Consider the following 23518-nt stretch of genomic DNA (forward strand, 5'->3'; position numbering starts at 1 on the left):
CTTAAAAACCTTCTGCTTTTTGTTTCAGTGGAGTTGAGCGTAAATTTAGTTCTGGCCTCTCTTCACTAATGCAGTAGCCTTCAATAAAGTCTTCCTTGCCTGTTTTACTTTATCTAGTACAAGTTTTGATTTGATACTGTCTATATATAAAACTTAAATCATGAGTAGTTGTGCCTAGGGAGAGATAAGAATGTGAAGAGGCGAAACCAAAAGATAGAAAGAGCTACAACCAAAAAGAGAGAAGAGGAAAAACAAACAAATGAAGGATAGCAGGAAAGCCAAGGACAAACAGTGATTCTTTTTTATAAGTTGTTTTATAGACTATTTGGGGAAAGACTGCCTTAGATGCTATTAAAATTTACCCTTTAGTTAATAATATAAATCAGTAGATGGTGTATACAAACAGAACTTTTTTGCTTTCTGTGAAATTAATTTTACTGAATTATATTGTAGTATGATGCTACTAGTCTATATTAAAAGACATTATAAGAAAGATATGCATGATATACTTTGCAGGTTTAATGTAAACATGTTGAAAAAAGTGTTCACTACTGTTATACCAGAGGACCTCAATGACATTACTTTTGAGAACCTGGTAAAAGAAATATCCCTCTAGTCCTTGCACTAGCAATAACAGAACAACTTCACTTCTCTCTTGAGTGACATTCATGGCACATTTATAGCAAGTGTGAGGGATTTCATAGTACAGATGTGAAACAATAAAATCATAGTATGACCTTAGTTTCCTACTTTTTGTTTCCCTGAGCCTCAATTCCTTCATTTCCTAAAGTTGATTTTATCTTTTCATTATATGTACATTTATAAACAACCTTACCCTTTCTTTGGAAAGTAAAAATACATTTCGTGAGCTCATATTCAATAGACCATTCTGTTACTACTAGCTGTTTCATTTGGGGCAAATTCCTAATCTTTTTCAGTCTCAGTGTTCTGATATCTGCAAAGTGAGAATAATCTCCCCTTCAAAGAGCTAGTGTAAGGATTGAACAAATTAACAAATCTAAAGCTTTTGATACGTTACTGTTCAGTTAGACTGGATTATGAGTTACATGTGGCGAATACACCTGAGAAAAAGAATTATTGGATACTTAAGTTGAGGAAAATGATGGAGCCAGAATCAGTACAAAGTTTGTTAGTCTCTGAAACTCTGCTCTTACTCATGATGTGGTTAATCTTCAGACTGGCAGAGGATCTCATTCTGAATTCACAACAAAATCACTTCTGGAGCTTTCTAATACAGATACTCAGGCCACTCCCTATACCAAAATAATATGAATTCTTGAGTGTGGGATGAGCACATGTATATTTTTAAAAATCTTCCATAGAAGATTCCCTGCAAAAAAGAAATCTTTTGCTCCTCAATATGCTTAAGAAGAGTCTTTTTGGTCCTGCTGACAGTTTCGGGTTTAAGGCCCCTAGATATAATTTTTTTTTTATCATGCACATCATAAGGAAGTTAAAAGAAAATAAAACTGTACATAAATATCCAGAGAAGGTGCTTTTGCGAGGAATATTAAGTACCATGAGAGGCAACTAACTCAGGAGCAATAAGCAGTAGAATGCTGTGGACATGAGAAATAACCTTGATTAATGCACTCCTATCTGTTAAAGTCTATTTTACCACAGAGTCAGAGAAGGCAAAACAAAAACCTATGGAATATTGTGAAATAAAATTTACATATGTTGAAAACAGAAATTAAAATGTATTAGAAAGCACAAAATAAAGATTTGGGATGACTACTTCAGGAACCTGGTTTGCCATATTCCAAGAAAAAAATGTTGCCAGCAGAACTGTCTAGAGTTTGTCATTTCTGTAAGATTGTACCTATTGACTTTACATCTTAGATTTGTTAAATCCATAGCTCCATGGTGTACCACAAATATGACAATCCAAAGGCAACTAATTAAAGGTTACATGTCTGTTGCTTAGAAATCTGTAGGTTTCCTAGGCCTCTCTGACCACATGGGGCTTGTCTACCTAAAATTTAGCTGACTTATCCAGAAAAAGCTATGGGCCCATGAGAAACTTACTGGGTAAAATATAGCTGGAAAATTTGTCTGAGGATCTAGTTAGGAGAAGTTTCATAGACATATTTTTAGGAGGCTGGTAGGAGGCACAATTGATCCAGCTGCAAAGAAAAAAAAAAGAGGGAGGTAGTATGGTTTCTTTTAGGGAAGGAGGTTAGACCCTGCATGGATGAATAGTAATAATAGATTCAGTGGGAAAAAGTAAATAAAACAAAAGGATAAGAGCTAAAGTCTGAAAAACCTGAAGCTTAAAGATTGCCATCCTTTCTGTTTTGAAAGCAAAGAACAAGAGGGGGTCGGGAAAGAGAGAGAGAAAGAGAGAAAGAAAACAGCCTGAGTTACACTCCTCTCTGTTAAGAATTTTCTTCAGGCAAGAGGGTGAGCATGGCAGATTAAGAGAAATTAACAATCAGAGATGTTCAGTTTAGTGTGCTTTAAATGGCTATTTGAGAAAGGTATCTGAGTAATTTTGCCTTATTTCTGGTGATATGGCATGGGTACTGAAGGAACCTGTATTATAAGAATACAGAGAACCCAAATAAAAACAGATATTTAAAGTGTGAAGCAAAAATACAGCCAGAAACCTGGCTAGAGATCCTACACTGTGGTTCTGCACTAGGATCTTTTCATGGAACATGTAACATTATTGCTTTCTCAGCCAGCCAGACATGGAAGTTTTGGGGAGTGTCCCTCCCCTAATTTCTTCCCTTCCACCATTATTCCTTTCTTGTAAAATGATGTTGTCCTGGGCAGGCAAAACATATTGAAAACTGTGGTTTTCAATATTCAACTTCTGATATAAGGACTGATACTGTGAAATGAAAGGAAAAATGAAAACGTATCTTAGTAAAACAAGCACAGCTTCTGTATTGGTAATAATTTCTGCTTGATTCTTGTAAGGCACTGAAGTAAAGCTGTTTATGAAAGCCACCCTTGAAAGTGATGGTGTAGCTAGAGGAGTATTCAGGGAAATAAGTATTCCAATTATATGTTTATGGAATGGATTATTTCACTGCACTCATTCTTTCAATCTTTTTAACTCCTAACATGAGAGAAAATAACTCCCTTTCCTTTATTGCTCCCCTAAAAAAAGTAAATTAGGTAAAGCTATACTGAATAAGTGAAAGCAAATAAAATTAAAATTAAAGTAGCAAAGGAAAATTAAATAAAGAGGGTAAGTGACAAAAGGTTAACAGATTACATCCTTGGTAAGGTAACTAAACCCCCAAACCAGCTAGAACCTGGCAAGGTGGAAGCTGAGCACCCACCCAGCTCAAGGGTTTAATTTTCACCATAGTGGTTACTTACCTAATAATCGAGAGAAACTAGGCTGAAAGGAGCAACTTGCTTTACTAGCCCCATACAATGGTTGGTCAGAAACTTCTAGTTGAAGTGTAGAATATCTATAAATTACTTAGAAGCTACCCTTTCTCTCCAGTTACTTGTCTCCTGAGCTAGAACACAATTACATTAGTGTCCATTGAGCTGTAATTTCTAGGTTAGGTTCTTGCCAATAAAATAGCCAAAAGGAAGTACAAAATGGGAAGGAAGAATAGGAACATGTTTTCACAACATCTAAGATAACACCATCTATTTCATAATGTACATATATAGCTTTGTAGGTGAAATCCTACCATATCTAATGAAGCTAAAATCTGGCATATTGTCTAGCACTTTAATCAAAGTATGGCTTATTACGATGATTATAATAGTGGATTTGCAGTTCAAGAATGACTATATAAAAGTAATGAAATAAAAGCATTTTTAACAAACATGCCAGTATTTCCACATTCAGTTGAAGTGGTCACCAAGAGAAATTGTATTTCTTTTTCTTTAAAGATTTTATTTATTCATTTTTAGAGAGAGGGGAAGAGAAGGTGAAGGAGGAGAGAAATATCATTGTGTGGTTGCCTCTCGCGCACCCCATACTGGGGTCCTGGCCCACAACCCAGGCATATGCCCTGACTGGGAATTGAACTGGCGACCCTTTGGTTCACAGCCTACACTCAATCCACTGAGCTACACCAGCTGAGAAATTGTATTGCTAATAAAGTGCCCCCACTGCTTAAAACATTTTTGGTAACATCCTCTTTAAACCCAACTTAAAAATCATTTATGAAAATAATCATTACTTTATCTTAATAATTAGGATTTTTATTCTCCAACAGATTTAATTCTTACCTACACTTACTTTTAACATAAAAGTTTATAAATAACTATTATTAAATGAATGATATTAATAATTACTTTCTAAGGTCCTATAGTATATGCTTTTCAAATATAACAAAATGGTAGGTATGGGGCTACATGTAATTCAAAAATATGTTCTAATAATATTTTCAAATAAGGAAACTTCATATAGGAAATATGGAGTCTAACTTCTCTTGAAAATTAAAACTAAAAGATTTAGCAACACCAGGCAAGTATTCTCTCTTAGTAACCATTGGTGAGAGCTGAACAGAAGCTGATCCCTTTAGAAGAGGAAATGTATTTTTGCTTTAATCCCTGCTTACACAATATACACAAACACACTGACATGGGTAGACTTGACTCATCGTGGTATGCCAGTTAACACACAGGTAAACCTAAGGAGGCATTTTGGGTGGCCAAATCTCCAACTCATCTCATTGCTAGATTACCCATCCTTGCCTTGTAGAACTCATATGTGGCCTTAAGATAAAATGTACTTTAGGGGAGAAACTTATGAACTGGCATGCCCTTCACCATGTCTGACCATCAGCTATAAGGCAATATTCCAGGCAGAGGTTTGGAATTGACTTTGGCTCTCGAGAAAAGACAGCAAAGAGCAGAATCACAGTCCATAACAAATGGGCAGTGTGAGGGGGGAAAAAAGCTATGTTGTAACCCACTGTGAGACGGGGACTACTATATGTTCTAGACAGGAGTATTCAACCTTTTGGCATCCCTGAGCCACACTGGAAGAAGAGTTGTCCTGGGCCACACATTAAATACACTGTGACATGTAATCACAAAAAAAATCTCATAATGTTTTAAATAAATTTACAATTTTGTGTTGGGCTGCATTCATAGCCACCCTGAGCTGCACGAAGCCCACAGTCTGCAGGTTAGACACTCCTTTTAAACCTATCCTGACTGACACACATTTAAATGACTTCCCTGTCCCTTGTAAGAAACTGAGTGTGTGATCTGTGCTTTTGCTATAAGTTCTCCTCTAATTTTTAGAATGTGAAAAACTGAAGCTCGATAAGGTTGAAGCTCAACAATTCGTTCAGAGATGATAAAATCACTTTTTGCATCCAGGTCTCTCTGACTCTTACTTGATGCACTTTAATTCCTTACTCTCCTATACTGTAATATGATTAAAATGTTTGTCATTTTTATTTCTCAGTACTATTAATAAAAATATCGGCTTTGAAATTTACTGGTTTCTGAAATATCTAATCAAAGTAGATATCCTGATTCAATAAGAAATTTGCTAAAATGTAATAACCCTTTGACAGATTTTTTTAGAAATCATATAAAATGCATGTTAATATATAATAATTCAATAGTATGGGTTTATTTTATAAACAATTCTGTCTGCACCACTTAAAATAATTTTAAATCATATTTATTGTTTTCCATATACAACTCACACATTTATCAATATTTAAAAGACCCAAAGGCAAAGTAATAAATTTGGCTTTTTTCCCTCACAATAATGGGAAATACATCTTGATAAAGAAATTTTTAATTTTTTTATACAGCAGTTAGTTGTTGGAATTTATAGTTCCAGGAAAAAAATAATTAACCCGCAAAATCAAACAAACAAAGTCATTAGTATATAAAACAGTTTCCAATAATATAGTAAGTGGGAAACAAAAACTGATCAGAGAACACCCTGCTTTAAAGTACCTTTCAAACAGATGTCCATTATAGTACAGTTTACTCCAAATAACTCTAAGCCCATTAAGAGCACTTCTATATATATATATATGTATATATATACAAAAACATAGTAAAACAATATAGTATTTATGGCAATAACAAATTAAGAGCTGTCATAATATATGTGACTTAAATACCCCCCCCAATGATAAAGTGGCTTCTTATTCCTTAAACACAAAAATTCTGCTCTTCATTGTAGAAAGATGAAATCTTCGCAAAAGGCACAGTCTTATCTACAAGAAAAATAAAATACCATTAAATGCTCATCCTGGAATGAATTTAATCCTATTTTAAAATATTCCCAAAGATTTCGAGTGGCAAGAAGATAATGAAAGTACTTAATCTAAGGGAATTATAATAAATGACACCAATAAAATAGGTGATGGCTTTGTTGATACTAATTATATCAGATACAATAGTTTACATTGTAATTCTCATTTTTTAAAGGGGTTTTATATGTAACTAGTGTAGGTAATTAAAGAATAGTTCATAGTTTTAGCAAGTTACGCCCTCATATAATATTCATAAATGACTTTAATTGACTTAAGTATAAAATACAGTTATTTGTGTCTATAATTTCTGTAAATACAATTCTTTGTATTTACAATACAAACTGATTGTATTTCTAAATCTTCAGAAACAAGAATCAATTGAAGCAGCAGGCCTGGAAGCATATACTCTACTAAACAAAAAACTGCTTCTAATATTTATAACACAGTAACAGAATTCATCCAAACCAAAGATAAGGTCTTCCATAAACATATAATGGGGCAAGTTTGCTCATTTTCTTCCTTTACTGACTAGTTTATGGTCAAAAGAATTCCTACTTTCACCACATACATTTTTACAGACATTAATTCTAATTATACACCAGGGTTTACTGTTACTTAATTGAAATCATAGCTTCTAAGAAACTTCTGCTGATTAGAGTGAGTACAACCAAAGGCATTTAGGCAAACTAAAAGAATGGCCAAAGGTGTGCTAATTTGGCTAACCTAATCTTTTCTTACAATCACCAACATTTACAAATTCAAGGGTGATACGTTTGAGAATGAGTAATGCTCTCTTCCAACTTGCTGTTTTATTTAAATCTTTAGTAAGCAATCTTAATCTCTAGATTGTTATAGGCTAATGAGATTGTAATATATTTTAATTTGGGGATAATTTAAGCTTTTTCAAAAAGATGTTGAAGGTTATTAAAACACAATTAATATGTAGTCCTCATTTTATACAACCCTTTCTTTCCCTTTTAGCCTTTGCTTTTGCTTTGACAGCTCTCAACCGAACCACTGAAACAACTTCAAAAGACTGGACCTTAGTTTATTTCTAACTCTAGTTCATTTTTACAAGATCAACAAAATCATTTTCCTAGAAAATAAATTTCATGCTATTACTCCTTCACTACAAACCATTTTTACAAATAGCAAAATCCAAATCCTTAATCTGTTGCTTTTTAACATGTTCTTCATGATTTGGTCCCAAAATCTGACTGATGTGTTATGATCCTTTCACATGTCATGTGTTCTGTGGCAGCTCACAACATGCACACACTCTTGCCAGGACATTCCTTGACTCATGTTTTCAGCTCTGCTTGAAATAATACTCTTATTTGAATCTCTTATGCATTTTTTAAAAAGATTTTATTTATTTATTATTTTTAGACAGAGGGGAAGGGAGAAAGAGAGAAACATCAGTGTGTGTGGTTGCCTCTTAAGTGCCCCCCACCAGGGAATTGGCCTGCAACCCACACATGTGCCCTGACTGGGAATTGAACCAGTGACCCTTTGGTTCACAGGCCTGTGTTCAATCCACTGAGCCATACCAGTCAGGGCAAATCTCTTTCATATTTTTAAAAATAACTACAACCCAATTATCACTTCCTCAGTGAAATCTCCTATATTTCTATCCCTAACTCAGTTTCTCAGAAATCTCACAGCAATTTGAAAAATGTGGTGCATTTATTAACATGGTACAGGGTAAGAAACCCAAGAGTTCCTGATGTCTGGAAAAAAAAATATACATATATATATCTGGTAGAATCAGAGAAGATTAGAAACACACCAGGAATACACAGTGTAATTTGTGTGGACCTGTTAATAAGAGGCTTTTGACAGAAAAAGCAGGGATAGAGGCTAAAGCCCCCAAACCAAGCAGGGCTGCAAGTGTACCCTCTCTTATGCATGGCACTATACTTCACAATTTCTAAAACACATATTACATATTTTAACATCTTTGAATCTGGGATTCATCTCCCAATTGACGGTATCTTAGAACTGTGTCACACTGGTACCGCCCGTATGTGCACAAAACTGACTGAAGCTCTTTGTATTGTTATTCCCACTGAGTTGTTAGTCTTATAAGGATGAGTTTAATAATGTTTAAAATGCCTTCAAAATATAGTATCATGAATCATCACTGATGCAAAAGTTATATATGTAGAAAGCTATGAAAGATAACAGTAGGCTATAATTTGATGTCAGTACACAAATGTCTGTCACTAAAACAGTGGTGTCAATTCCGTATTTTTGCCAAAAAAACATTTATTTTAAATGGGAAGATATTTCTGGTAGACATAGCTTTGTTAATTTCTGTTCTAAAGGAGACTATTACACACCAAGAAATGCACATGATGGCAGAAGAAATTGACAAATACTTTAGGTGTATTGACAGGCTGCCCTGCATGATCCCTATATTAAGTAAAAATAGCATTATATTGTTTCATAATTAAATTGAGTATTTTTTTCTTTCTTAGTGCTACAGCTTAAAATTAATGTCTTAGAGTAAATGACTAATGGTGCAAATCTCCACAGAACTTAGATCAACTTGGAGTAAAAGGAGGGGAAGCATGAAGAATCTTTAATTAATGATGTTTTAATCTTGAATTGACCATGTTTAAGCTAGAAATAACTACTCAAACTGACAAGTGCAAGTTCTTCACCATTAGAATTTAAGATGCAAAAAGTTAAGAATGTTACATTCTTGCTCAACCACATGCTATGATAGTGACATGCAGAACCAGTACAAACAAACCTACTTCAAATGTATAGTGACACAGGAAAACAGACAACCTCAACACTTAATGCCTTGATGGCTTCCAAATCATGAGGTTTAATTGCCGAAACCTAAAGATAAGATTAAATGTCAAATGTTCTGTGCTCTATCTTAATAATCGTATTTTTCTGGACAGCTCTTACTCTCTGTAAAACTGCTACTCATGAACAATGACTCCTCAGCATCCTGCCTTCATTGTGTTTAGGAACACCCTAACATTCCTCTCTTGCCAGTTACCGAATTTAACCTCAGAAAATACTTTGAATAACCAGCGCTGTCTCCTCAACGTTTATTCACTCCTTGTAGTTTGCTAATAAAAATCTTTTTCTTTCTTTTTTTTGGTGAGTGAAGGGCAGCAGAAGGGGGTGTGAAAGTCTCATGGGAGGAAGGGGACAGTTCTGAGAAATTGTGATTTCCTGATAAAGAGGTAGACATGGCATGATTCTTGCCCACCACCGTCTTGTTGCCTGGAACATGGTTGTGATGGATGAAACTACAGCAGCCATATGAACCAGGATAGGACAAGCATGAGGAAATGCTTGAGAAAGCTGTATAGATGTAGACTTGGCCATCAAATAGCCATTGAATTGATCCCAGGGGCCAGCTACTGCAGACTGCTTAGAACGTTGGGAAAATGTTTGAGTCTTTGTAATTCCAGGTTCTCTATGACCAGTAGTAAAAATTAGTCAAACTTAGAGAAGCATAGACTGGTGGCTGACAGGAGCTGAGAGAAGAAAACAGGGAGTTGCTATTCAGCTGTTATAAAGTACCAGTTAATGCAAGACAAATACATTCTAGAGATATGTTGAACAACCTTGTGCCTACAGTTTACAATACTTATTGTGCACCTAAAATTAAGAGGGTAGATCTCATGTTAAATATTCTTTCCACAATAAACAAATGCCATGCTTTCTATGAGGTAAAGCAAGTGCTTAATATTAACATATTTTACAGAAAATCTAAGTTTGAGTATTTTTCAAGCTTCAAGAATGCTCTGTCTCTACACATTCTACAATGATACAATAATTTTAAAAAGATACTCTTTTCAAGAAAACTTAAAAGCCAACTTGGGAATCTGAAACTATCAAAATGGTTATAAAATCAAATCAAATTTGAAAGAAAAAACTGTCCTAGTGCAGTTAAGAGCATTGTTATTTTCTTTTGTTCATTTAAATAAATTTGCAAATACTAGATTCCTGGAGTTATTTCTCTTTCCAGGTCTTCTTATAGTAGATACAATGCCTGTGAATTTTTTAGAATAAACACAGTCTCAGAGCACTGTGAAAGGTTAATGCCTTAAGAACTGTGTTTAGGGCTTTTGCTGCCCATAAAATTGAGGTCCTGGTTCCTGTATTGTCTTAACCCCGTTCACATAAATCAGCCTTCAGGGTGGTCATGCTCTGCCACTCATGTCCATCTCTCCCACTATATTCCGCAGAGAGTCGGCAGTCCCAACAAACACAGTAGAATATAAATCCTGAACCAAACAAGTAAGCATTTCATTAAATAAAGTAAGTACTATATAAACAGAAACCTATAATTAAACTATAGTGTAAGAGTTTTCATTTAATAGAATTAGTTTAAACCAGATCAATTAAACACTTTTGCTCTAGGTCTGTGCTATCCTACACACTAGCCACTTGCCACATCTGGGAATTTAAACTAAAATTTCAATTTATTAAAATTCAATGAAATAAAAAATTCAGTTCCTCAGTCACATTAGTCACATTTCAAGGGCCACATACGGCTAGGGGCTATCAAATTAGACAGGGCAACTCCAGACCATGCACTGGGATGAGACAATAGTATTGCCAGTTAGAATTTAATGGAAGGTGACTTGACTGGAGGTAGTGAACACACAATACAATGTATAGATGATGCATTATAGAATTGTACACTTGAAATCTATATAATTTTATTAACCAATGTCACCCCAATATACTAAAAAAAAAAATGGTTCTAAACTACAAGCTATATTTAAAAATAAAAAAGAGAATTTGATGTTACATAGCATTTGTTAAAATAATATACAAATGATTCACATTCCTATCCAATAAGCACACTGTGATGTCTAATTATTAATGGAGCAAGACAAACTTTCTTCTAAGATTCAATGTCCACAGAAAAAGTAAAACATACAAAAAATCCCACATGGAGGCTTATCTGGTTAAGTAATGACAAAGAACACCACTATCCCCTTTAGGTGCATCAAGCTCATCTGAATAACAGTGTTTATTCTGATAATGTTATGCTCCACATTAAAAGCGGTGTTTTAAAAATTAAAACTATTTTCAAATTGAGAATTGTTTAAATAAGATTTTCTCAAATAGGCTTTCTGGTTAAATACTTAAATTGAAACTGCTTTCTGATTCTGATACACTGACATTAAAACCCATAAAATATCTTCTGGCTAAGTAACATTGAGTACAAATGCAATAAACACATACAATGTGATATTAAACTTAATGAAACAGAAGTAGCTAAAGCGCAAATTTAGATTTTTCTTTAAAAATTACAAACATGGCAAAAATAATTAAAATAGTCTTGAAGTGATATTACTAGCTTAATAATTTTACTATTCAGTAGAAATCAAAACAGTAAGAAAGCATTGTTCCCATTTTTTGTGTTGTAAAGCAAGGTTTCAAAAATGCATTTTTAGAGGCTAGTTATGAGTATTTGTTTCCAATATTTTTGAATTGTATTAAATATATAAAATGTTTCACTTGAGGAAAATGAAGGTAATTTTTAGTCAGTATATACTCTGATTCCTCATCAAATTTTTGGTCTGAGAGGGCTGAAACAATTAAAGAATTGGTATTTGTGTTTTAGTTTTATAACTCCTTTGTGCAAAACATTCCCAAAACTAAATACCTCTACTTAAAAAATCAGGATATCAATATCAAATTCAAGGTAAGTTATATTAACCAAGGTGCTCAAGTTATTTTTTTCTACAATGTATAAATTTTCCCAACTTGACTGTATTAACCTCAGTGCTTAAATTTCTAGATATAGTGGTAATAGTGGTTGCTAACTCCTTAATATCCATTCAATCCCAAAAGATAATTCTGAGCTAATCATGGTACTTTGATTTTTCTTCCCAGGGTTTACTTTAGAAATGATCACATGACCAATGATATGGAAAACAAAAACAAGTAACAAGAAGCAAGTCATTTCCAAAAAACAAATCTATTAAGAGTTTCTGGGGAAATTTTTCTCATTTCTAAGAAAGAGATGTTAAGAGAACTAGTCCCTAACTTCCATTGAAAGTTAGCATTCTGGGTATGATTATAGAAATTACTGGCATCATCCTATTAGTCTAAAAATGAAGCCAACACATGAAAATGGGCAGAACCAAGGGGTTCATGTAGGAAAGGAGCCAGAGCCCTGATACACTGTGCCTAGAGTCAGCTCTCTCTGTGACAACCTTCTATATGAAATAACACATTCTCTTTAGGAAGTTTACATTAAACTATATATTGGCAGTTCCATGTTGTCCAACTTTATACAAAGGAACATTGAAAATAACTACCTCCAATCCTAACTACCAACTACAATCATTATTAAAATTTTGATATATTAAAAGGCACGTTAAAAACATCCGTCTCAGAAATAGCTAACTACAAAAGGATAAATTTATACTGTGATAAAATTGTAAGCAAGGAAATCCATTTACATCTCTGGAAATGACTTGCTTCCTGTTATTTTGTGGATGGAATTTAGAAAATGAGGAGGAACTAATTTTAGAAAGCACTTAAACAATGAAGGCAGCATCCATAAGCGATGATTCAACAAGAATTACCAGCCATTATACTGTGGACTAATATGTATTGCAATTGGCATGGTAGGCAAATCAAAGTATTTATAATCCTCATCTTCAGGGTCTTCATTTGAAAATGAGTCATAGCGGGTACTGGTATAGATAAAAAGTGAACAGAATTTATAATTATTTTCTTCATAGATATAAATCAAATAAGTATTTAATAAATGGAATGAGACTGTGCAGGAAGAGAAGTCTAACTCATTAAATCTAGCTGAGCCTCAGTTTTCCTGTCTTTAAAATGAAAGCAACAGGAAATACTTCACAAGACTGTCTTGATTTCATATAGTGCATGTAAGGACCCTGGTACAATGTCTGGTACATCCTGCACTGAAGTAGGTACTTACTAACAAGTGACTATTAAATCATCCCTATGGTAGTTCTGTTACCCGGTTCTCTCCAGGCTTCTCCCTGGACTCAGTAACAGGACCCCTGACCTCATCCCTCTAAAGGCATTTGACCACCATTATCCATTCCATGGTTCCTCCTACCATTTATATGGCTGTTCTGGGAAACCCTGGTGAAAGTCCTCTTTCAGGACTTTCCCAAAACCATTAGTCTAATCTCCATATATGCATTGATTTTTCATCTTTATTGGGAGAAAAAATAGCATTACACATGATGATCATGTGTTACTGAAGTGAGTCACAATAAGATCTATATGCCTCTTTCCCATAAGATAAATTTGAATAGTTAAATAAATTGATGTCACAATGTATGTTTAATCTCTACTATCGACATCAGACCATAGAGAGCTACTCACTGAATCAACTTCAAATGAATTAAGGAATTTGGACTATATATACCCGCACAGAAAATAATGTCTAACTTACAGAGGGTGAGGATCATTTGTAAATATAGAACAAATATTGAAGTTGGAAAGTCATTTTGCAACTATAACAGTGAAGATCAGAACAGGCAAAAATGATGAATGAGTTCTAAGCCTGGGGGAAATTTTAATGAGAAGCAGAGTATTTCCATGATTTAATATATTTTCTTGTTAGCTGCAAAGGGGAAAAAAGCAATAACATACTAGAGAAACTGGATAAAACCTAGAACAGGTACATCAAAATCACCACTGCTAATAAAGGACAGATGAACGTCGTGTGTCTTCAGATGTGGTATCTTGAGGAGGAGGAAGGATGATCTGTATAGTATTTCAGCTAAGAATGCATAACCTGAATCTATGATGATGAATTATGATGAAACACCAGAGCATCAGATAAACATGAAATGAGGGAGATGCATTCTTTTGTATCTATATTACGAGAGAGAACATACAAGAGAATTACATAAAATATTAATAGGTGAATCTACATAAAAAATTACAGGATGTTCTTTGTACTACTTTTATTCTTTTAACTTTTCTGAAGACTTTAAATTATTCACAAACAAAAGATTTTTTTAAAGTAAAGCACAAATATATGCTCTTTGAAGAAACAAAAATCAGACAACATAGAAAAATACAGAAAGAAAAGTGAAAATAAAAATGAACTGTCAAACTCCACATCTCACCTTTCCCTCACTAGAAGTTAAGTGCCACACATCAGGATTTCTTTTTCTTTTCTTTTTTTTTTCTGTTTTGTTGCTCTAATGTGTCCCAAACACCTAGACCAGTACCTTGCACTGGATAGTTGTAATATAAATAGCTGCTACATCCTTCATTTATTAGACGAATGAATGAATGAATGAATGGAGTGAGTGAATAGAAAAGCAGTAATTTGCTGTTTTTACTTTATCTAGACATCTGTACATTAAAGTTCTTTTTCCTAAGATTTCTTTCAAGTAAATATGGTCATACTACTAAAAAACTCAAGGTGATTGAGTCAGGACTTTATGGTAATTTTCACTGATCATTATCATTACCCCTGAAATTTGCTTTTCTATTATTATTACCATTCCTCCCTCATTTACCCTCAAAACACAACACCTAAATGTTGTTAATATTGTTCAAAGCCCCTTGAATAATTTACTCCTCTCTACCTCTCTTGCTATCACTCTGGTACTGGGCACCCCATGTACTTGCCTCATCTAACCAGTCTTTCTAGTCACCTGATTCCTTAACTTAACTCTTCTGCAATGCATTGCAGAATACACTTTTTTATACACCTTGATTGTGTTTGTCTTAAAATTTTCCAAGTGGTTTTCATAACTTGTAATTTCTAACTGATTAATATGGATCACTATCTGCCTTTTTATTCTTTGTTTTGCATTACCTATCACTTTCTTTTGTATTCAAAGCTCAAAAATCATTCATTCACTTATTCATTGTCATACATGGTAATATAGCATCTATTTAAATTCTTTTAGTCCCTTAAATGTTCTACACTCTTTTTTGCTTCTGGTACTTTGTGCCTGCTGTTCTTTTTCCAACCACCACCCAAATACCCACTTTTCATTTTGCTAATTCCTACTAATTTTTTCAGGTCTCAATTTATATATCGCTTTCAAGAGGACTTTCTGGACTATTAACTTTTGGTTAAGTGTTCTATGCCCCTGCTATAAGTTCTTATACCACCCTATACTTATTCTTTCTCTGTTTATGTAACTCTGATTAATGTGCAGCTCCCTAATAGAATGCAAGATTTATGAAGAGTGGGGTAAACATTAGAGGAAGGTCTGTGTGAGCCAGGATGCAGACTAAAAGATAGCTATGGGTAATTGTATCTTAATAAAACTGACCCCTTCTTAATGTCTCTTCTCTCTTCATCTCTCCTAGGCCACCTTCCTCCCTACTACAAGAAGTATTATTCTGCCCTGGTCAGGTGGCTCAGTTGGTTGGAGCGTCATCCTGCCTAACGAAAGGTCGTGGATTCGATTACCAATTAGGGCACATCCCTAGGTTGGTGCATGTGTGGGAGGCAACTGATCGATCTTTCTCTCTCACATGGCTGTTTCTTTCCCCACAACCCTGGTTCCTTCCTCTCTGTCTAAAAAAATCAATAAAAAAATATATCCTCAGGGGAGGACTTAAAAAAAAATGATGTGTTATTCTACAACACAGACCTGATTATCTGATTACATACACTCCAGACAGCATCAATAGTTCTCCAATGACAGCATGGTAACACCTAACTCCTTGGTAGATCACAAAACCGTGGAATTTCCCTCAGAAGGACTTGCACATCTGTGTCCTTCACAGCTGGTCCTCCCAACCCTGCCTGTAGAAATACATGTGCACACATAACAGGCTATATTCTGGACATTTTCTGCTGCACTTTCTGAATTACCATCCTCCACAACTACTAAACTTTAGGTAGTCACTGCTGCCTACAACTAACTTTGTCTTTAGTCAAGCCTACTTGAAATATATTAACCGGGGTTCAAATTCATTTCCTCTTTGGAAACTACCCTGACTTCCTAAGTTAACAACTTCCTTTTTGGTCTTCCCTTTCTGTGTAGTACAGGAGAGACGCCCACATACACTTAGTTTTTAAGAATACTGCGAATACTATGCCTTTTAAATACTGTAGAAATTGTGTAAAAAATTAAAAGAAATTAATAACCATATATAAGTGAGACTCCACCACCATCTTATTCAATGGGAACCTCCTGTAGGGTGAGCCCAAAATCATAGAAATGCCATTCCTTCTGTCAGTCTGCTTCCAACTGTATTTCATATTATTCTTACTGTGATTTCTAATGTATCAAGATGAGTCTTTGTTACACACAATAGTTCTTAAATGCATGCCAGCTACTTTCTCTGGTTCACACTGAAGAAGCAGAGAGCCACTGGCAGTATTTGACTTAATAGGAATTGTTTAATACTTCACAGGCAGTTTAAGGGTTTTTCAGAATATACATTCAAATATTCTAAAATTTTTATGTAATGTATTTTATTCTGGTTAGTTTTTCTCTAAGAGACTGAATCTGTAATGAACAGATGAAATCGTTTTGTTAATGTTTACATATCCAGTCTCTGACACTATTCTAACTGTACAACTGACATTTCAAATATGCATTTTTATTAAATGAACTACCAGCAACTAAAAGGTCATACAGATATACTTTAATAGACATATTATTGTTGAGTCCTTTTTCTTAAATCCCAGATTTCTGTACTCTGCATTTGTGCCTCATTATAACTCCTTTATCGAAATAATTACCCCTCTATCCAAATGTCCTTCCCTATTGAAATGAATCTTTACTGCCTCCTTCCTTCATTCATCTGCATTGAAAGAAATTCTATATTCATATAATTTCACTTATCCAAACTTCCCAGGAAAGATCTTACCACTCAGTAAGGCTAGATCTGAGAAATGACATAGCTACACTACCAGGCCATATACCATTAGTCCCACAGTTTTGCCAGGAAATACCGCAAACAGAGTAACCCAGACTAACACCGAAACATCTTCAGAATGCAGTGATAAAATCAACTTTACTATCTCCTTCGGACACACACACAGAGCTGATAAATACTACCAGGATACAGCAGTTAAAAGAGCAAATCTGTACAAGATGTACAATGAAGATTTCTTTGGAGGATGGTATTCTATTGTTCATGTTTGGTTTAATAAAGCACTGTGAATGTGAGCTATTGGTTGGGGACTACAAAGAACTTCATTAAAAAAGAACTGAGTGAAATCTTTTAGGATAAAAACTAAATATTAAATAAAATTCTACTTTATTTTTTGAATTTACTGGTCCAGGACTCACCCCCTCATTCACGAAATTAAACTGCTCAACACTCACCTTCGAGGATGATTAGCATCAAACAGTGTGTTATCGTCATCCTCATCGTCTTGTTCTAAAGGTGTCAGTTCCATGTTTTCTATGTTAGTGTCCAGAACGCCGTATCTCCTAGTCTTTCGGTTTCTTCTTCGCATCCTATTAAATACATATATTAATGAATACAAATTATTTGAATATGGTGCAGATGATCCTTATATTTATTTGTAAATTAAGAATAAATTATCCCCTCTTTTTCTGGCCCAGGAGACTCTCAATATCAGAATAATTACATTTCAGAAATTCAGCCTAGGTTATTTAAGAAACAAAGCCTACTCCCACTCACCATTTCTTCTGTCTGACATACCCTCATTCCTCTCTGTCAAGTTTGGTGTTGACTGATCCTCCTTTAAGTCTTAGTTCAGGTACCGTATTTTTGCTGAAGCCTCTGGTCCAACCTTCTCCCCATCTTTTCCATGCAATCTTACCACCATACAGGATTATGTACTTTCAGCCCCACTAAGAAATGGTATGAGTATATGTACTCAGTTCCCAGCTGGGTAGCTTACAACCCTGGTTGTACATCAGAACCACCTGGAGCATTTTAAAAAGCTCCATATTCAGGCCATACCATCACACAATTAAGTCAAAATTTCCATATACAGAAATTAATCATCAATATGTTGTTCCGGTTCTACAAGTGATTCCAGCTTCCTAGATCAGTGGTTCTTGAAGTGTGGTTTCCAGGATCAGCAGAATCACAAACACCTAGAACTATTAGAAATGCAAATCTTCATGTCCATCCACACCTAATAAATAAGAAATTTTGAACTTGGAAACCCAAAACACACTGTTTTAACAAACACTCCATGTGAGTTTGATGTATGCAAATTTTGAGAACTACTGCCCTAGAGGTATGGAAATATTTTAGGATGCTAAACATGATCTGTATACATATGAAAAGGTCTCATGTTTTAAAACCATATTCTCTGCTTTTCTCAAATAACTTGTTCTTTTCCTTTAAATTCTTTACATCGATTTGCATTTATATGTGCTTATGTATATGACTGTTAATTTGCCTGTCTTTCCCACTACATTTCCTGAGGGCAGCAACCATGACTGTCTCGCTCACCACTGTATGACTACAATATGTCTAGTACAGTGTGTGGCTGATTAACACACACTTCAAGTGTTCTTAAGTGTCTGAGGGATACCATATCAATGCCTATGTCATTTTTTATGCAACAACCTTAACTCCACACAAAGGAACATGTGTCACACAAGTATCTATGGCAGTTTAAAAACAATACAGAAGGTATTTCAGCAAGTAATGGCAAATAAGTTTACTTAAATTCTGATTCAGTTAATTGGATGTAATTAAGTATGACAAGAAATCCTACGACTATGGCATCAACTATAAAAAGCAATACAAACCTCTGCAAACATGACAATAAGAACCCTGCGAAACAAACTGTCCTACGCTTACAAACATACACTCAGGAAATGTTAGAGTCTTACTGAGTATCAGGCATTGTGCTGGCTTCTGGGTATAAAGTACCTTGGCTCAGTGATAAAAATTTCAAAAACATGACTATTCCTGGATAAAAATCAAGATAATCCCCACTAATCACTACCTATATATCTATCCTTATGCCCACCCAAAGGTACTGAAACAGAAAACAGAGATTTAAGAATACTACAGTATTTTGCCCTGGCTGGTGTGCCTCAGTGGATTGAGTCTGGCCTGTGAACCAAAGGGTTGCTAGTTCGATTCCCAGTCACGGCACATGCCTGAGTTATGGGTCAGGTCCCCCATTTGTTGGTGTGGGAAAGGCAACCACACATTGATGTTTCTCTCCCTCTCTTCCTCCTTCCCTTCCCCTCTCTCTAAAACTAAATAAAATCTTAAAAGAAATAGTACAGTATTTAAAGCTATAAAATGTAACCAAAGAGAAAGTTAATACTAATATAAGAACTAGCAATATAAGATAGATCGATAGTAGCATAAGCTGGTCTTTCTTATACAGCGAAAAATTAAACATTTAAATTATTAACAAGCATGTATGTGTGTGAATGTTTGTATCTGTGGGTGTGTGTGCACATACACAAACATGCTCACACATGTGCCATGTAGACCGGAGATTTAAACTTTTTCTGTAAAGGGTCAGATAGTAAACACCTTTGACTCTGTAGATCATAGCGTCTGTCACACATTCATATCAATTGACTTGTTGTTTTAATTTCTATCTTTTAAAATGTAAAAAAAAAAAAAAATTCCTGGCTGACAGGCCTTAAAATAAAGTTCAGGGGACTAAATTTACCCTATGGATCACCATTTGCCAACCTCTGATTTAGATTTATGAAAGTAATTCTAAATCTAATTCTAAATTCTAATTCTGACAGAAAAACTAAGTACAGAAATGATGAAAGTAATGGCTCTGGAATTAGAAATTAAAAAAGTACAAGGGTGTTATGGTTCACTATTGGTCATTTTGAACCACATGATTTAATAACATTTGTATGTATTCCTTTGATTTGAAAAGTTAATGAAGCTACATGGCAACAAAAGTTAAGGATATTCAGAGTTATAATTTCTCCTCTTTCCTTTTGCCAGTTTGTTCAATTTTCTAAACCACATGGCTTTCTAAACATTTATCTTCAGTCAACAAAATATGAAATTAATGTCATGGGAAATTATTTTTTGAAATAAACCAGATTATTCCAGATTATATATTATATATCAAACAGTCCGTATTTTAATAACCTGATCATTGCAGGTCATAAAATACCTTGAATAATATGAACAGAGAGCTTACGGGCTTTTAACATGTATCTCAGAGGCCACTCTTCTCCACTGCCAAGGTATTCATCATAGCTTGAATAAATTCCCAATCTTTCAATAAGTGGCCAAACAAATCTGCCTAATAAATAACATGATTTCTTCTCTCTGTGTACAGCGTAAACATTTGACTGGGCTTTGTGAGTACTCTGATGTTTATGCTAGCTTGTATTGTCCTTTAATTGAGTATATAAATATCTTCTAAACATAAATCCAAGCTCTTGAAAATCAAGAAACTACTTCAAATACAAAGATAGTGAGTGCACTGTTATACATCAAATAAATGGGGGAATGCAGATCAATTTAAATTAATTTAGTATTTTAGTAAATGTTACTAATTCATATAAGAATAAGTCAAATAAAGAAAACTGTATAGTGTTTTAATACAATTTAAACTTAAAATGAGTTTCCCTAAAGTGTCTTTCCTAAATCCAAACATGTAGGCAGTGATGGCAACACGGTCGTGACAGCTCCACGGCCACGCAAACATCAAATACACTGTAATAACACACATGTCCCTATATATGTTGGTTTTTCTCAAGGAAGGTCAAAAACACCTGTAAAACTTTAAAATTACTGGGCAGATTCAATAAACCATCTACTTAAAATACTAACAAACATTATGTGTAAAATACAATACAAATAAAAATATACTGAATATACGGAACGTTATTTTAAGAAGTTTATTTTTAAATGAATATTCAGAGGACTTAAACTTCTACTATGCTTTTTGCTTTTTACAGCAAGTGTACAAGAAAAGAACAGGAACACCAAAATTAGGCAGAGAGGTGGAAACTTTAAACAGACTTCTGCCATAAACTTTTCTATTATTTTTTATTTCTCAATTACAGTTGACATTCAATATTATTTATATTAGTTTCAGGTGTACAGCATAATGGTCAACTATGTAAGTTATGAAATGATCCCCCAATAAGTCTAGCACCTACCTGGCACCACACATAGTTCTTATAATATTATTGACTATATCCCCTACGCTGTATTTACAACCCTGTGACTGTTTTGTAACTGCCAATTTGTACTTCTGGATCCCTTCCCCATTCTCACCCAGCTCCCTGACATCCTTCCCACCTGGCAACCTTCACTTTGTTCTCTGTATCTCTGAGTCTGTTTCTGTTTTGTTTGCTAAATTTGCCATTATTTTTTTCAAAAGAGTAAAGGAGGCTTTAAATTCATGTAATTTTAACAGCTTGGTTCTTTTCCTACAAATAATTGTTTCCATTAAGCTCATGATACCCAAAACTTGCCTAGATGTGTTGATAATTATATACACATAATTTACAGACATGCACACTTTTCTACTTGACATAGTAAATGCATATCACAATCTGAACACAAATTTTGTTGGCTCTTGGTTAACAAAAAAATAGGGACGTAATTTATGCATAGCGAGGGAAATATGGAGGCCTGAAAGGGCAAAAGAAATTAGCTACATGGTAATTCAGTATAATAATACTGAATTATATTCACTCATCACGTGGCATGCACAGGTAAATGATTTTGATCAGACCTCTTCTAGTTAGTTATTCAAGATATTATTCAAATAGATATCCTATATAGATGCAGATTCCTCACTGTTCCATTGCACTCAGGTAAGCATTATTTAAATAATATAGGAAAACTACAGTAGAAAAATAAAACTAAACTACTAAAGTAAGCTTGATAAAATTTTATGTAAAAATGTGTAATGCCACACAAAACAAACACAACAGAATAAAACTCCATTTCATTTTACTACTCTGTGAAAATAAGAAAACCGATCAAGGTAACTGGCCGTACCTATCAGACTTTATTCTTTCTTTTTCCCTTTAAACTGAATGCCTGTAGGGTATCATTAACTATGAAATAATACAAGTAATATTATTCCTTAATTTCTTCTATAGCATTTTTTAAAACTAGACTGAGGTATATTTTATTGTATATTTTATACACATATACTTCCCCTATGTGATTAGACATAATGATAGAGCAGAGTAAATCTTAATAAAGGTACAACTACTGAAATGAAATTTTTCTCAACTGTTTTTTGCAAAGCAGTGAATTAGTAAACAATGATGGTTTTGAAACTAATTTTTTTTTGCCATTGTGACTTAAGGAAATAAAAATTAGTGAGCCACAACATTAGCTGTCTATGACTTTCATCAAGAAATCCAACACAATTGTATATATAACATATAGTAAAAATTATATCTCTCATCCTCATCTCTTATCACCCAAACCCAGTCCATCAGTTTTCATTTCAAGTTTTTTAATAAGTAAATACTAATAAGAGATAAAAGTATATTATGGGTTGAATTGTGTTCCCTGAAATTCACATGTTGAAATCCTAACCTTATACTGAATTACATTCACTCATCACATGGCATGCACAGGTAAATGATCTTGATCAGATCTCTTTTACATATTCAAGTTATTACTGAAATACCTATCCTATACAGAGATTCAGATTCCTCAATATTTCATTATACTCAGGTTGTTAAGATTTCTGTTAAAATAACATGTAAAAGCTACAGTGGAAAAGTCATTACTAAAGTAAGCTTGATAAAATTTTAGCATATGACTTATTTGAAGATAGGGCCTTCACAAAGTCAGTCAAGTTAAAATAAAGCTGCAAACACAAAGTTCTATTAATTGTACTTCCTGAGATTCACTGAAGTTCATTTATAGTGCTCACCACTGCCATCAATTGCCTTGACTACTAAAATAGCTTCAAACCATCTTTCTCTATCTACTCTCTGGTTACCCATTAACCTCCCCTCCATCCTCTAAAACCTCCAATAGTTTCCTACCTCACTTACCTCTTTACATTCTGCTAACACTTGCATCACCCTAGCCAGTGCTTTCTCTCATTCCCTTAGAATGGCCATGCTTTCTTTCTCTCACTGGCCTCACACTCTTCCCCACCCACCACCTTACATTAGTGCCTATTTATCTTTCAGCTCCGGCCTTTCCTGATCAACCTAGCTCCATCACAAACACCTACTGGCTCCCACAGCACTATGTACATCTCCTGTAGAGTACTTACCAAAGATGTCTTATATACTTATTTGTGTAGTTATTTGCCTGTCCTCCTAGACCATTAGTTTCATGGAAGCAGAAAATAGATCTGTTTTTGTTCACTACTATATCCACAACACAGGCACTGGCATAAAACAGACGCCTAATAA

General features: G+C 34.3%; 1 protein-coding gene across 2 annotated transcripts in view; it reads right to left on the bottom strand.

Annotated features, from left to right (window-relative positions):
- Positions 1–5622: 5622 nt before the first annotated feature.
- Positions 5623–23518, bottom strand: part of FAM174A (family with sequence similarity 174 member A) — a 29868-nt gene continuing 11972 nt past the window's right edge. Inside the window, exons 2-3 of one of the 2 annotated variants that reach the window (XM_045847978.1) lie at positions 17519–17653; positions 5623–6188 (exon numbers count right to left, since the gene is read on the bottom strand). In XM_045847978.1, coding sequence (XP_045703934.1) covers positions 6185–6188; positions 17519–17653 — 139 coding nt within the window. In that variant the 3' untranslated portion in view covers positions 5623–6184. Of the gene's footprint in view, positions 6189–17514; positions 17654–23518 lie in introns of those variants that run through there. The other variant, XM_045847979.1, reaches the window with a different exon arrangement.

Source organism: Phyllostomus hastatus, unplaced genomic scaffold (genome assembly GCF_019186645.2).
Source record: "Phyllostomus hastatus isolate PE091 unplaced genomic scaffold, TTU_PhHast_1.1 phas_contig_58, whole genome shotgun sequence".
Classification (NCBI taxonomy): domain Eukaryota; kingdom Metazoa; phylum Chordata; class Mammalia; order Chiroptera; family Phyllostomidae; genus Phyllostomus; species Phyllostomus hastatus.